The following is a 16,259-nucleotide window of genomic DNA, read 5'->3' on the forward strand; positions in this document are numbered from 1 at the left end:
CACAGCTTAATATATATGAAGCACATGGTAACCACAAACCAAAAATCTATGAGAGATATATAAGAAATAAAGAGAAAGTTTTCTAAACACAACACTACAGAAAGTCATTAACATATAAGAGATGAGAGCAAGAGAAAAAGGAACAGAGAAGTACAAAAACAATCAGAAAACAATAAAATGGCAATAACTACATACCTATCATTAATTACTTTAAATGCAAATGGACTGAATGCTCCAATCAAAAGATAAATGAATGAAGATTGTATATATATTCAAATGGAATATTACTCGGCCATAAAAAAGAATGAAGTCTTACTATTTGCAACAATACAGATGGACCTAGAGGATATTACGCTAAGTGAAATAGGTCAGAAAGAGAAAGACAAATACCATATGATATCACTTATATGTGGAATCTAAAATACAAAATAAACGAACAAGCAAGACAGAAGCAAACTCATAGATACAGAGAACAAATTGATGGTTGCCAGATGGGAGGTGGGTTGGGGGGCTGCGTGAAAAAGGTGAAGGGATTATGAAGTACAAATTGACAGTTACGAAATAGTCATGGGGATGTAAAGTACAACTTAGAGAATACAGTCAATAATATTGTAAGAACTATATATGGTGTCAGGTGGGTACTAGACTTATTGGGGGATCACATCATAAGTTACATAAATGCCTAACCAATATGCTGTATACCTGAAACTAATATAATGTTGAATGTCAACTGTAATTGAAAAATAAAAAACACAAAAATTTAAGTGTCCACTATATGGGCATTTGTCGATCAGTTCCTTTTCTTTTATTACCAGTAAATACATATTTCAGACCTGTATAGAAAAATGATTCACATTCATTTTTGATCCTGAAGTTTTGAAAGTCACATTAAAGAGCTACTATAAATCTCTTAGGCACAGACATCATTAGAGACTAATGAAATTACTCATCTTAAGAAGGTATAGAAAGAACATTATCTTCTTCGACTAATTATGTTTTTATGATTAGCAGAAAAGGGGACATTAAAGTCCATCTAGTACTCCCAGCCAACTCATCCTCTAGACTGGGCAGTGGGCAGCGGGTGAGGGGGTAGAGTGAGGGGGATATGATCATTTAGGAACTGAAAAATGAGTCACCGTAAGAAAAATGAATGAGGTAAAGTCTTCTGTGTAGACAATGTATGCAGAGCTAGTACTGGGAAGTTCTAATATGACCACTCCCTTATCTCATTTACAAACAAACAAACAAATCCAGAATAGGATAAAGGCAACCAGGAAGCCTGCAAAAGTCCCAAATTCTTCTAAACAAGTCAGATTCACCTGGAAATTGACACATGAGCCATTATTTCTTATTGATAACAAGACAACAGAAACGCAGGTCATTTTTCCTATATCAACAGACTAGCAGAATTGGAAATACAAAATATTATAAAACAAAGAAGTATCATTTTGGTGAGACATCTGTAGTGTTCCAGAGACTGTTCTACAACTAACTGGATCAGCAACAAAAACTGGGTCAAGAGAAGAAATGACATAGAAGCAACGGTTTTATGTGAGTGCTTCTGTAAGAGGAGAGAGAGGTTTCCTCCATGAATGGTTCCTACTATCTTTGTTTCAGACCTGGAGTCCAGTTTCACTTTGATGTCTCATTGATCTCTATAATCTACAGTACATTAATATCATTTGGGACAGAGTAATTGCTTAAAAAATGATTATGATGAAATAATCAATATTGAAATATTCCTGGCTTTTGACAATCTTTATGAAAAGCCCAAAGCCTCTCTTTAATTTTCTTCAGATGCTGGAAATTTTCCATACAAGAAGCAAAAAACCACATGTTATTTTTATTTAAATAAGGATGAAAGTAATAATAAAATAAATAATATAATTAATCCCATATATTCAGTTTCTCGTTGTTGACTCATCTTTAAGCTTTGTTTTAAAAACTCAATTCATGTGTAAAACCTAAAACTAAAAATTAAAGAAAAACATTTGTTTTATTTAATGTGGGGAAAAAAACGTGAAAAAGTGAAAGTTAATTTTGTTTTAGTAGAAAATAACTATGTGGTCTGAGATGGAAGACTATAAATAATCTGTTAAATTGGCGATGATTCGCTCATTGACTTTTCGTCAAGTATTTTCTTAAAATAGTTCAGTTTTTGAAAAGAAGTAACCAAATTGTCATTCAGATTTTTTGGTGGAAAAACAAAATTAATCTGAAGAAAAAAGGAATCGCTAATTCAAAATGTGTGATGCTTGCTAAAAACAAAGCTTTATAGCAAAAGACAAATTGTGAATATTAAGTAATAGCAAACAGCCAAAGAATGCCTTTTAATAGGGGGAAATATGGGTATACCTCACTAGCAAATATTTCAGATCTGCTCTTCCTACTACTCCTAATCGTAATCTCAATCTCCCAAATTTCAAGAGAGAAAAATGGCACAATCCAGATTTTCTCTATCTACTCTCTCTCTTTAATCTCTTGCAATTTGGTGTTAATGTACTGTTTCACTTAAAGGGGGCATTAATAAATAGCGCTGTTAAATAAAATGGGTTTTTACACTGTTGGTGAATACCACTTTTAAAAATCTTTCTTCCTTGTTTTCGAGGGGTGGGCCTCCCTTTTCCTTTCAGTCTGACCATTTTAAATAAGCCCTTCGCTCTACTCTGCACTCCCTCTTGGAGAGTTCACATCATTTCACAGTTCCATCTCATGCTCAAGTTCGCTATTTCCAGAGTTAGATCAAAGCCTAGTTCGAACCACATCATCAGCTGCATAATTTTGGCCCTGCTGCATAACCTCTCTGTGACTCAGTTTTCCCATCTGAAAAATGGAAATAAGAGTAGGGATGTGGTGGGGATAAAATGTAGAACATCCAGTAGAGTGCCTAGCATATAACAGATGCTCAATATGTGGTATTAATATCAGATTTGGTATTCTGATGACATTTTATTCTTTATAATGAAAGCCAAATTCATTACTTCTCCCTCCAAACCTATACACCTTTTATAAGTTTTCGATCAGATAAATGATACCAAACACTTTTCTCATTTGCCACAAATCCCAGGGATCATCTTTAATCCTCTAAGGGACCCACTACACTGCAACAGCTCTCTACAGTCTCCCTCATCTGTGGTTCTGTAATTTAAGGCGACTTTATTATTTATTGAATACTTAGAGGCTGCACCCCAATACTGGGTTGTTCATGGCTTTGTATAACTAGGTCTATCTCAAGAGCATATGTCAGCTATTACTTCAAAACAAACAGAAACTTCTCACAGATCAACCCCAGCCATGAGAAAGGAGCTACATGAACCGGAACTTCCTTGTCTGAGGCTCACAAGTACCACCCCACAACCTCTCTCTACTTGGCTGCATAACCTCTCTTATCTCAAGTTCTAATCTCATCTCCCTATTTAACTCCATTCCATTCTCCCTACTTTGTAATGATGACCTCTTTAAGCCTCTGCAAAGAAAAAGTGTGTGGTAAAGCATGCCTACCCCTCATAAGCAATTCAAAGTAGACCTGCCAAAAAAAAAAAGTCAGCAATGTACATGTGCAGGGTAAAGGCCCAAGCCAGAACTTCTTCCAAATGTGAGCAGTCATAAAGCGCCATCAATAGCTAAAGTAATTGCTAAGAGTTTTCATATACATGCCAATGTGTAAATATAACAATAAACAGAAGCTGTCAAAGAGAGTACCGTTACGTTCTTTTTTAATTTTTAAAATGAATTTTCATTTATTTTCGTAAATTAAGAAGAATGGTCTATGGCCTGGAATAAAACAACACTGCACTGTGTTCACGAAAAAACAAGATGCATCTTTTTATAAAGGTGACTTCTAAATTTCTTGTAACAGTACACATAGTAAAACGGTAACTTTCTTTCATATTTGCTCAAATATTCAATATTCTAGGAATTATTTGATTATACATACACCTATAGCCGACCCTCTCAGAGATCAAACTTATGTATAAGTGATCATACAGACCCATGCATAAGTGATCATACATTTTTAAAGAATTCAACCATTTTTATAAGCATTAAATTTTTAAAAGATGCAAAATACATGGGCGTGATTATTTTACACATAATGGGTACATAGAAAGGATTATATCCATTTTGAACTATAACATAAGATTTCATGGTAATCCATTTATTTGATCCTGAAGCGTCAATCTTACCACAAGCATCAAATTCTCTATTTTGGGGTAATGGGGTAAAGATGTGAAGGTCTGATGCTGGCTGAAAAAAAGGATATACTACAACAAGTCTAACGACTAAACAGCTGCAGGTTCTAAAATGAATTTTTATTACTTTGAGTTAGGTACTAATTTATGCTTTAAATTTTCCATCCGGCAATATCTTTTTAGATGCATGAAAGGAAAAAGCAACAATACTAAGAGAGCTGGTCTGTGAGTCTCTCATTTAGTGAAGGGCAGTAAAAAGAGATGTTTTTTAGATGCAATCTCATTTACAGCATTAACGTGTACAGTGCAAACCAGACCTCAGTTATCTTTTAATAAAAGAGTAAATCAAATATATGGAAAGATAAAATCAAATATTCAATTAAGAAACTTTTTTTTACATATGAGGCAGGAGAGTTTAGATAACGTCAAAAAAGTAGGGGGAAAAGGTCACCAGAAGAAGTGTGACAAAGACAGAGAAAATACTGTTGGAAGATTTGCATTATGTATCAGAAATCCTTGGGTTCTAAAACTCAAGGATTAAGAAACGAAGCTTCCATTTGCTATGTTGTATAAACAGAGCCATAGTACAAAAAGAGGTATGATGTTTATAAAAGAGTCAAATTTAACTTGGACACTAACAATCTATTTCCCCTGAGTAGTATCCGCCCAGGAATTTCATTCTTTTAAGCTTCAGAAATTTACTGTAACTCAAGGCAACTCATTAAAAGTATAGCATTTCATTAAGGAACTTCCCATTTGCTTAATTTCAAACTGCAGTAACATTTCTTAATGAGGTATTCAAGATACTAAATTTATTTTTATTATATTTATTATTATAAATTCTTAATCATCTTGAATCAAGAAACAATAGTATTCAAACCATTTTTTGAGGATTTATTGGCAGAGATCTTCGCGTAACTATTACCAACATAAAATAATATGAATACTCAATTTCAAGAATAGAAAATCCCCTGAATTAAAGAAGAGATTTGTGAAGTACAGCATAAGGAATGTAGTCAATAATATTGTAGTAACTACAGGGCCAGGTGGGTACTTATCAGGGGGATCACTTTGTACATTATATAAATGTCTAACCACTATGCTGTATACCTGAAACTAATATAAAATAATATTAAATTATTGAGTAAAACATGCTCACCACTGAGCAACAGCCATGGAAATGTGAAATAACTTACCTGAATAAATGGTGATTATTATCACAGTCAAATAATCTACATAAGATTCATATCAAGGTTGTTCAAGAGTGATCAACTATAGTCAATAATCATAATCATACACTATTATTTCAAGCCCTATTTCATAACCAAACACTTATCCACTATATCCTTCAAAATATGGATTCAGATCCACCAAGCAATCTAAATTATTGGGTCTTCATGAAAAATACTGACTGACTGAAATTCTTTATTGCTCATAAGTACCCAAACATAAATTAAATACATCACTACCTTGATTTCTTCTCTATCACCTTTTCTCTTCTCATTAGGCAGCTTTTCACCTATAAATGGGTCTGCTGAAAAAATAGCGCATAATTGCAAAGAACTAATGACTACCTACCTAATCATGCTAAAGCTTGATGTCCAAAAGCAGCCTCCTTTCTCTGGGTTCACATATTAAATCTACTTATTAAACATCATCATCATAGCCAGACAATTTTAATAATATGCCCCCACATACTACATTAATTCCAAAACAGTTAAACATATAAAATTATTTTCTTCTTTTTAAAAACCATGTACTTGCCTTGTGTCTGCATTTAAGTACAACTCCATAGGCTCCTACAATAAAAAAGAAGTAAACAGTTAGGAGCAGGTATACAAACTATAGCTCTTGTAGAAATTGAAGTTCTATTATATTAACATTGGTTATCAGTATACATTACAATAATAATTCCTAAAATGACACTATTTGGCCGTGATAATGCGATGGGCCACATACAAACAGAGCAAGAGTATAAGCAACCCGCTTCCTCAACACGTATTTTTAAATATTCTTTTTTACAGAAAATTTCCCTTGAGATATTTTTAAATTTAAGCTTAAAATTTTCTGGACATAAGAACTTTAGAGTAAATGAGGACGTCAGAAATATGGCGGAGTGAGAGACGTCCCCAGATCTCTCCCCTTGAAAATGCAATAAAGCTGAACATCTAAAACTCAGCAGAAAATGCACCCAAAATGCACACGAGCATGTCTGAGCATGGGATCTGCACATAAGAGCTACCACAGAGGAAAAAAAAAAAGTAAATGAAAATTAATTCAAAAGATTCTAGGGAACGTAAAACTTAAGAGCTAATGATTTCCCAATAGTAAGCTCAAGCATGAAGCCTACCAAATATGTTCTCTGTCCTAGGAGACAGTTAAATCCTCTTTGGGGACACTGGAATGTCTTTTCTGACTGGCAAAATAGTACAGGCCTCAGCATTCCAGTTAATAATTAGTAGGGTTGCTACATTTTTTGCCATAAAGACTCAGTTCCTAAGGGCACAGGCCACGAGCTGTCCAAGCTGTCCATTTATATATAGCTAAGCACTCCTACTATCCTTGGTATATTTTGATGAGATGCATCATACCTTTTGGGTTACGTATCCTACTATCCGGGTGATAAACTACTTCCTTAGAGGCAGAACACAGAGTTGACAGCAAAGTGCCCAGGAAACTGAGGTTAAAATTACGTTGTAAAAAATCTAATTAGGAGAATCAGAAGGTAATGTATGATAACCGAAGTCTGCAGAAATGTCAAGTACACTTACATTAACAGACAAGCAAAGCCTGCATGCATCCATCAGAAGGGGACTTCAGGGACATGAAATTGGGAAATAGGTCTCCAGTAGCGTCTAGGGAACCAGACAAGTCTCCCCAACTTTGGTGGAGATGGATGAATCTTATCATAGTTAGGAAGGGACCAGGCATTACAGCCATCCAAATTAGCTCCACAATCACCAGGCAATCATGCAATCCTTACGTAACTGCCCATGCCAGTTTTTCTAGGGGGTGAAAATGCATTCTCCAGGCTACCAGAATATAGAGTTTGCTTGACAGTTTTCAATTTCCTTAACATGTATGTATTTCTTAGCCAAAAAGCATCTGAGATAGTTTACCAAAAAAAAAAGTAAGCATAACAATGATGGTTCTGACTATAACTTAAACTAACATATTCCGATTTATTTATAACAGTCTGGTAGTTTTAGTTAATCTGAGCCAATCCCTAAGAAGATGATCACTTATGGGTATACTAAGAAAAACAAGGTTATGATCCAGAAAAACTTAGGCCCCAAATCTGGAATATTCTAACCCTGTTATTACCCTATGAGCTGACCTCCTCCAGTCAGCAGCTTTATTGCATAAGTCTCTAATTGTAATTTTTTTGGGGTGAAGACAAATAAAAAAATAAGGCAACTATTATAAAACAGATAGTAGATAAAATATCAAGGATAAATTTTATTTACATAATTAATATCAATGAAGAAAAAAGGAGCTGACTGGTGAAGGAAAAAAGATTTGTTCTTTCTATATGGTTTCGATTTCAAACCTTGAAGCAAACATCCAATGATTAGACTGTATTTTAATTGTTTCTATTTGAAAAGGATTGAACAATGTAATATCAAAATCTAAAACAGCTTTGCTGTTCACAATGGTAAATTTTTAAAACTTCCTTTGAAATTCAAAACTTATTTGAAAATTCTGAAATAAGAAATGTTTGTAACTTTTGCTTTAAAGACGTAAATGCTAAGAAACTATAAGTATAATCATTTATCCCATTAGCAGAACCATTTATCAAAATGTCCATAAAGTTACCTTTAGTCAAGAGCAAAAATTACTACGAAAAATGACGATGACTTATGAAAGATGAATTACCATATTTCATTAAATCAATGTCATTGATTATGAACATGATTTTAAGTACTACTAGGAAAATTGCTGCCAATTAAACCATGACATGCTACTGATTATAACACACATCTTGATTTCAAAGATGTTAAAATATGACCAAGTTGTGCGCCTCAGATTTTATAAAATATGGTTTGTCATTCTCGAAGACAAATAGAAGTTATTTATTCATTTTATGTACCATGTATTAAATAAAACATACGCAAATAAACCTTAAGTTATTCAAAATAAGCCTAGCTGATATAAAAATAAAATGGAACCAAACCACTGTAGACTAAAGAAAGCATGATTCCTCATGAAAAGAATGAAATGAAAGCAGCCTTAAGAAATCCCTGATTTATTCAACTTTAATGGATTTAAAATGTTATTAACTTTTGATTGGAGAATAAGACTCAATAGTTTAAGAGTAATTTTGTTTTTAATAGTTTACTCTTAGGCACATGCCAGAATTTACATAGATTAAATTAACAGGACCTGAATTACTAACTTTTTTGGTGGTAGATATTATTGTACATTGCTCAAAAACTCAAGGAATGTTAAACTTACCTTCACCTACAACCCCAAGGATCTCAAATTTATTCATCACATTACCAATGTTAGGAATCTTCATGAAGACAAACTCCTTTTTTGATGCAAGCCACAGAACATGGCATCGAAGAACTTCTGAGCAAGTTGTTCACAAATTGGCAGGAAGTTTCACATATTTGTTCTACTGTGACATAGTAAATGATTTCCTAAAAAATCAAACACAATTAAAAGCCATAAGTTTTATGTCTCAATACTCTAACAGTCTATCCTATACTTTTGTACAGTTCTTTTAAAACCATGTTTCGAGGAAGAAGGAAGAAAAAATAATAATAGGAGAAAAGAACCCAAAATGAATCACGAACAAATGTACCTAACCGTATTTGAAATGAGTAACATAAACACACTGAAGAGGGCCGGAGGAAAAGGATTAACCCTAAGTAACTCTTGAAAAACAACACTTTAACTACACGCTCTCCTTGACCTAAAGACAACATAAATATATAAATATTATGCTCTACTTAGATATTTGTTTTTATACAAAAATATAAAGCTTCTTTATGTACATACTAGGATTGAGCAAATAAGTAAATACATTATGGATAATGACGGTTTGGTCACTTATTCTCATAAAAAGAATTTACAAATATGAAAAGAGGAAAGGCTTGGAATTAGAGTTAACCATATAAGCTCAGTTCTTTAATATAGAGAGATGCAGAAATAGATGTGTGTGTGTAAATATATATACACAGGTATATTCCTTAGCTCTGTCTGCAGAAGGGACCTAGATGCAATGACACTCCAATAGCTAGTGCTCCAATAAAAGGAACCAGGGTTCCTTGAAGAGATGGCTGATCCCCAGGCTAGGGACAAGAATGTATTTTAGGGGTACCAGAAAATAAGGAAATGCTCTAAGAATGATGGGAGAATGTCTAAAGGACACAGGAGGCAGCTTGAAGAGACTCCCACTGGTCACATGAGGAATATCTGAGCAACAAAAGAAACAAGAATAGTAGATTACAATCCATAGAATAAAATTAAAATATACCAGTCCTTAGTGACATAAATAAGTAGTAGAGAAAGAAAAGCTCTTTGTTAGAATATAATTCCAAATAATAAATGTAGTAAAGAAATTAGAAAATCACCCTTTGGCAACCACCCTGGTAATAATTATTTCAGGCAAGTATCATCAAAACATAATAAAACTAGTGGTTGAAAGTTTGATAGAAAACGATATATTATCTAATCTCAACACAGCTCCCTACAAGATATCTATCAATTACAAAGGGAAAAACAGTAATTTCACAGTGAAGAATCCTGCCAGATACTACCTTAATTAAGTGATCAATGTTAACATCGTCAATAACAGGACAAGTCAATACCCTATGCCTCCTGATAGGATGCATCACAACATACTTCTGCGGCATTCCTTCCAAAAAAGGTAAAACCTGAATCTAACCATAGGCAACAGCAGAGAAGCCCAAACTGAGGGACATTCTACTATGTTACTGGCCTGTACGCTTTAAAAATGTCTAGGTCATGAAAGACAGGGAACAACTGAATAACCATTTCACAAAAGAAGATGAAGAGTCATTGATAACTAAATGTAATGCATGATCCCGGATTGGATTTTGGACAAGAAAACAATATATATATTTTTTTGCTACAAAGGGTAACTGATAAAATTTCAGTATCTACAGATAATATTGTATAAACAATCATTTTATTTTGATAATGGCATGGTGGTTATATAAAACAATGCTCTTGTTTTAAAAAATGGTAAAATGGGCGAAGGTAGTCAAATGGTACAAATGTTTAGTTATAAAATAAATAAGTCATGGGAATATAATGTACAGTATGGTGACTACAGCTAGTAATACTGTATTGTATATTAAAAAGTTGCAAACCTGGGTCAAGGGTCTAGGAAACAGGAAATTCTACCAATCTTTCAAACTTTTCTGTAAATCTGAAATTATTTCAAAATGTTCTTTTGTCTCAAAAACCTATCCTATCTTTAAGAAGAATATCTGTATCGACACAAAATATTGGTTTAAAAAATAAATAAAAACCAGTAAAGAAATTTTCTTTGCTGCTTATGAAATTTGCAATTTTAAACAAATACGAGTACCCCTGTGGTGTGGACAAGTATTAACACGAAGAAGTGTGCCTTTTTGTACACTGATGGTAGGAAGGTAAACTGGTGCAAGTTTTCTAAAAAAGCATTATGTCCATAATTAAATGCTTTTAAAATGTTTATATCCTGATAAAAATATCTGACAAAAAATGTTTATATCCTGATAAAAGTATCCTGATACAATATCATTCTTAAATGTAAAGTATTAAACACAGTCTTTTTAAATATTAAAAACATGACAAGAAGTCCTAATATTAATACTTATCAACATTACTAGTATTAGACATTACCCTGGTGGTTTCTAGCCAGCTCAGTAAAACAATATATAACATTGGAAATAGAGAAAAAAATAGAATTTACAAAATAGAATTTTCTATATAGAAAATTCAGAAGAATTTACAAATTATCAGAATTATAAGAATTTACAAATTACAAATTATCAGAATTATAAGTGTTAGCAAGGTAGTTGAATATGTTTAATATACGAAAATCAACTGCATTTGTAAACATCAACGAAAATCAAAATACAATTTTTTAAAGTCACATTTACAACAAAAAGTTACTTAGAATTTAACATAATAAAAGATATTCAAGACCTCTATTCAAATAATATATAATTTTATACATACCTTTATTCAAAAGCATTAATATATATAAATGGAGTTATCCCAATTTCAAGGCTAGGAAGATTCAGTACTATAAAGACATCAATTCTCTCCATATTAACCTATAGTCAATGCAATTCCAATCAAAATCCTAACAGGGTTTTTGAGGAATTAAGATAAGCTGATTCTAAAATTCATAAGGAAGAAGAGAATTCCAAGCACAGCCCACATTCTCCTGAATAATAAAAGTAAGAAGGTTTAGCCTTGAGGGTAGAATCTGGCTGAATGCCCTACCAAATATACTGAGGGTTAGAACTGAGCTACAGAAATGAAAACAGCGTGCTCTTGGCACAGAGATAGACAAATTAGCCAGTGGAACTGACGTGAGAGCTCAGAAGAAGACAAGACTTAAATATGCCTACAGTTCCACACTCAACTCTCCCTGTAGTCTGTTCTCCACATAGGAGTCCTTAGGATAAGACAGATTATGCCACTTCTCTGCTCAAAACTCTCCAATGGTCTCCCTTATCATTAAGAGTGCAAAGTCCATGCAAGCCCCAAGGCCTTGACCTCCTCTCCTCCAATATCATCTCTGAATAGTTTCTACCCTGGCTTGCTTCACTCCAGCCACACTGACCTCCTTTCAGTTTGATATATAACAAGAACGTCACAGTTGTCCCTAATCTTAAATATTTCTGTCACTCTAACATTTACTTTACGTCAGATTCTTAATTGATTTCTCATTCATTTATAAAAAATGTTTTTGAAAAAAAGGCAAGAGAAAACACACTACTTTAGAAAATTTTAATGAAATCACAAATTTTAAAAGGATGACTGTGACTTTCAGAGAAAATGGTTACAATTTCAGAAGAAGAAATTAATAAATATTTATTCTATTCATTCATTTCTTAAACAAGTAACTATTGACTGCCTAAAACGTTTTCTGGAAATAGGTAAATAAGACACACACAACAATGGTGAACATGATAGGCAAGATCCTTGTCTTCACGGAGCTTTACATTTTGCTAAGAAAAAGCACATTATTATATTTAAAATTATTATACTTAAAATACAAGATACTGATTCATGTTATGAAGGGGGAGAAAACAAAGAGTGATTACCCAGACTGAGAGGCCTCTCTAAAAAGGTGGTATCTGAGGTGAAATATCAATAACAAGGAGCCACCCGTATGAAGATCTAAAGTCAGTCACATTCCAGGTAAAAGATGCTCAGTTTTCTGAGAATGAACCATTCTTTCATTTTCTATGGCTAATTTGGAAGAACTCCCAGGAAATATTTATTCCACTCTCCACCAATAATGGTATGGCTCATTTCAAAGGAAATGAGAGATAAAAATTAAATCATTCCCACTATGAAGACTCAGCACCCCAAAAGTTCTGTATGGAAACATATATAAAGAACATTTGGTCCCACCTATTCTCTGTGGAAATCAAAACTGAGTAATGAAAACTGGGACTCAGAATTTAAATGTGTGAGTAAATACTTAATATAGGTGTCAAGAACACTCTTTTAACTACCAGTATTCTGACTGAGGAAAGAAAAAAAATATGCCAAATTGAATTTAACTATGTCAATGAAAGGGGCAACTTAGTAGATGTGACAAGCTTAGGGAGCTACTTGGCAGACCTGACAATCTCAGTGACATCCCAGGCCTACAGCTTAGTGAAGGTCAATCTTTATCTTCGGTGAGCCCTGTTCATTGTTCTTACGCATCCAGGTAACATACCTTTGAAATGTCAGAGTAATTTTCTTTCCCAGACCCTTAGACAGCACAATGGCTGGCGCCAGAGCACAAGACCACAGAACTCCTCACTCTTCTCTTGTTGCCCACATACCATCTCTATGTGCTGTAAATGTTAAATGTTAATTCTCCTGTACTTGCCAGAGTAAAAGAAGTATGTGTTTCTACATTTTGCTTTTTATCCAAGCCTGGAGCTTTCCCCACTTTGCTTTCTCCTGCCTCCTTAATCTACTACCGATGGATTTCATATAACCTAGGTTACGTTTTCTCCTTTGATTCTAAATGTATAAAATGAGCTGCAAAACTGCCATTTTCTGGAGCATTTTCTCAAACCACTGAGATCTTGCTTCCTCAAAAATCTGGCTCAAATAGAGCTGGAACCAAAATGGCGTAGATGACAGAGGCTCTGTTCATCCCTCTGGCGACCAAATCAAAGTTGTGACGGAAACAAGGAGCAGCAGCAAGGAAAAATCACCTGTGATCTTGATGAACAAGCCATACATCTAGGGAGAAATCAAAGAAATCACCCTGCAATGGCAGAAGGTAGGACGGGGCGAGGACGCGGGGCTGCCCGGTCCAGAGTGGCTGAGTGAGACGGAGGCTGCGGCAGCGGCAGCGGCAGATGCCTCTTAAAGGGGCTGCATCCACGAGTGGATTTTCACAGCGCCGGACCTGCTCGCTCTGAGCACCAGTGCGATTCGGCTGCGCCCAGGGGGCACCAGGGACTTACAGGGAGACATTGTCAGAGTGAGGGCTGAGGCGAGACTTACTGGGTACAGAAGTGCCGGCACTATCCATTGTTTCCTGTTGAGCCCTCTCCCTCTCAGTGTGTGGACACAGACCACCATTGCTGTGAAGTCATCAGACTGGATAATAGAGGTCACTACGCCCAGAGGATCCCCTAAAATCCCACCTCCCCTAACTCACAGCCCCACCCAAGCCACATCCAGATGTATTGTCAGCGAGTCAGGTGCTCCTTGCTGAGATTCACACTGGAGGCAGCTGGCCTCGGTTTCTGACGTGGCCTTCTGAGGCAACTATAAGCACAGCATCTGTGGATTGCTTGCTGAATCTTAACAGGTGGCCCTGAAGAAGCAGAGGCTTGAGCTAAATTTGGCCTGTAGCTGAGCCCCTCTCAGGACTGTGCAACTGGACACCTACTTCACAAATTCACACTAATAAGACCGGGAGATTTAGGAGCTTTGCTTCGTACATAGAAACAGACACGGAAAAGCAGCCAAAATGAGAAGACAAAGAAGCAGAAACCATAGGAGAGAACAGAACAGAGATCCAGATATAATGGAGTCAAGTAATCTAACAGATGCAAAGTTCAAAACATTGGTTATAAAGATGCTCAATGGACTTTTCGTTAAATTCAATGAGAACTTCAACAAAGAGATAAAAAAAATGGAAATGGAAATTATAAAAGGGAACCAGTCTGAAATGAAGAACACATTATCTGAGATGAGAAGTATATTAAATGGAAAAAACAAAAGAATAAACAGAGTGAATAAAGAACAGGATCAAATGCCCTATCTAGAGGACGGGAAAGCCAAGGACACTCAATCAGAATGGCAAGAGATAAGATGCCAAGACTATAAAAATAATTTAAGGAGCATATGGGACACTATTAAGGCTCCAAATATCCGTCTGCTCGGTGTAACTGAAGAAAATCAAGATGCTGAACAGCCGTTTGAAGAAATGATGATGGAAAGCTTCCCAATATGGTGAAGAAAATGGACATAAAACCCCAGGAAGCTCAGAGAATTCTAAAAATCAGGGATCCAAAGAGGCCCACACCAAGACACATCATCATTAAAATGCCAAAAGTTAAATACAAAGAAAGAATATTAAAAGCAGCAAGAGAAAAACAGATAGTTACTTATAAGGGAAAACCCATAAGACTGGCAGCTGATTTCTCAAAAGAAACTATGCAGGACAGAAGGGCTTAGCAAAAAATATTCAACAGGATGAAGACCCAAGATCTACAACCAAGAATAATTTATCCAGCAAAGCTATCATTTAGAGTTGAAGGACAGATAAAGAGCTTTCCAGACAAAAATAAGCTAAAGAAATTTATCACCACCAAGCCTATATTACAGGAAATGTTGGAGGGATTTCTTTAAGAAGAAAAAACATGTATCAAAAACAGGAATAAAGAATGGTAACAACTACATTCCTATCAATAAGTACCTCAAATGGAAAAGAATTAACTGCTCCAACTAAAAGAGTGGATGAATGGAAAGGAAAGCAAGACCCCTACATATTGCCTATTAAGAGACTCGCTTCAGATTAAAAGACACAGACTAAAAGGAAGGGGATGGAAAAAGGTATTGCTTTGATGGACCTAGAAGGTATTTAAGTCACAGAAAGATAAACACTATATGGTTTCACTTATATGTGGTATCTAAGGAATAAAAGGAACAACCTAATCAAAAACAGACTCACAAATACAGTAGACAATTTGGTGATGGACAGAGGGGAGGGGAGTTTGGGGGACTGGGAGAATGAGGTGAAAGGGTTAAAGTACAGACTAGTAGCTGATGGATGGACACGGGGATGGGGAGCATGGCATAGGGAATGCAATTAGAAGGAATACGTTGGCTAGGTGGAGGGTCAGGGGAGGGACGGAGCAACTGGGGAGGGGATCGTTTTACTAACTACATGGATGTCTAAGCAATGTATTGTATACTCGAAACTAATTAAAATTTAAAAAGAGTAAAAACATATGGCTCAAATAAATTCATATAAAATTCTTCTATAGGTTTCGACATTCTTACGTCAACAACTACAATTTTATGTCAATAACATTAATTTTTTAAGACATAAAAACGCAGACATTTTAGCTTCAAATAATTACATAACTTGGATGAAATGTCCCTTTGAGGACAAATACAAATGCTGGAGGGAACACTTTTTAAAAATAGCCTAAAAACTCCCAAAGACTTAACAAGATTGTGAAGAATTAATTACCTGGCTGAAATCAAGGCAAAAGAATAGAACCCGGAGAGGTAGTCCAAACCACCCAAAAATGGTTTAAGCCCTCAGGCACTTGAAGATCCAGGAAAAACTGGACAAAAACAGGCTTGCTCTTGAAATCCTTACAAATCCATGGGCAAAAAAGTCAAAGGCAA

At 35.0% G+C, this 16,259-nt stretch overlaps 1 protein-coding gene across 8 annotated transcripts in view; it reads right to left on the reverse strand.

Annotated features, from left to right (window-relative positions):
• Positions 1-16,259, reverse strand: part of CDKL5 (cyclin dependent kinase like 5) — a 146,647-nt gene that overhangs the window by 86,694 nt on the left and 43,694 nt on the right. For all 8 annotated transcript variants that reach the window (XM_039852327.1, XM_039852324.1, XM_039852322.1 and 5 more), the window contains 2 exons: positions 8,646-8,833; positions 5,955-5,989 (listed from right to left, as the gene is read on the reverse strand). In XM_039852327.1, the coding sequence (XP_039708261.1) occupies positions 5,955-5,989; positions 8,646-8,709 (99 nt within the window). In that variant the 5' untranslated portion in view covers positions 8,710-8,833. The remainder of the gene's footprint in view (positions 1-5,954; positions 5,990-8,645; positions 8,834-16,259) is intronic.

This window comes from Pteropus medius, unplaced genomic scaffold (genome assembly GCF_902729225.1).
Source record: "Pteropus medius unplaced genomic scaffold, Ma_sr-lr_union100, whole genome shotgun sequence".
Lineage (NCBI taxonomy): Eukaryota > Metazoa > Chordata > Mammalia > Chiroptera > Pteropodidae > Pteropus > Pteropus medius.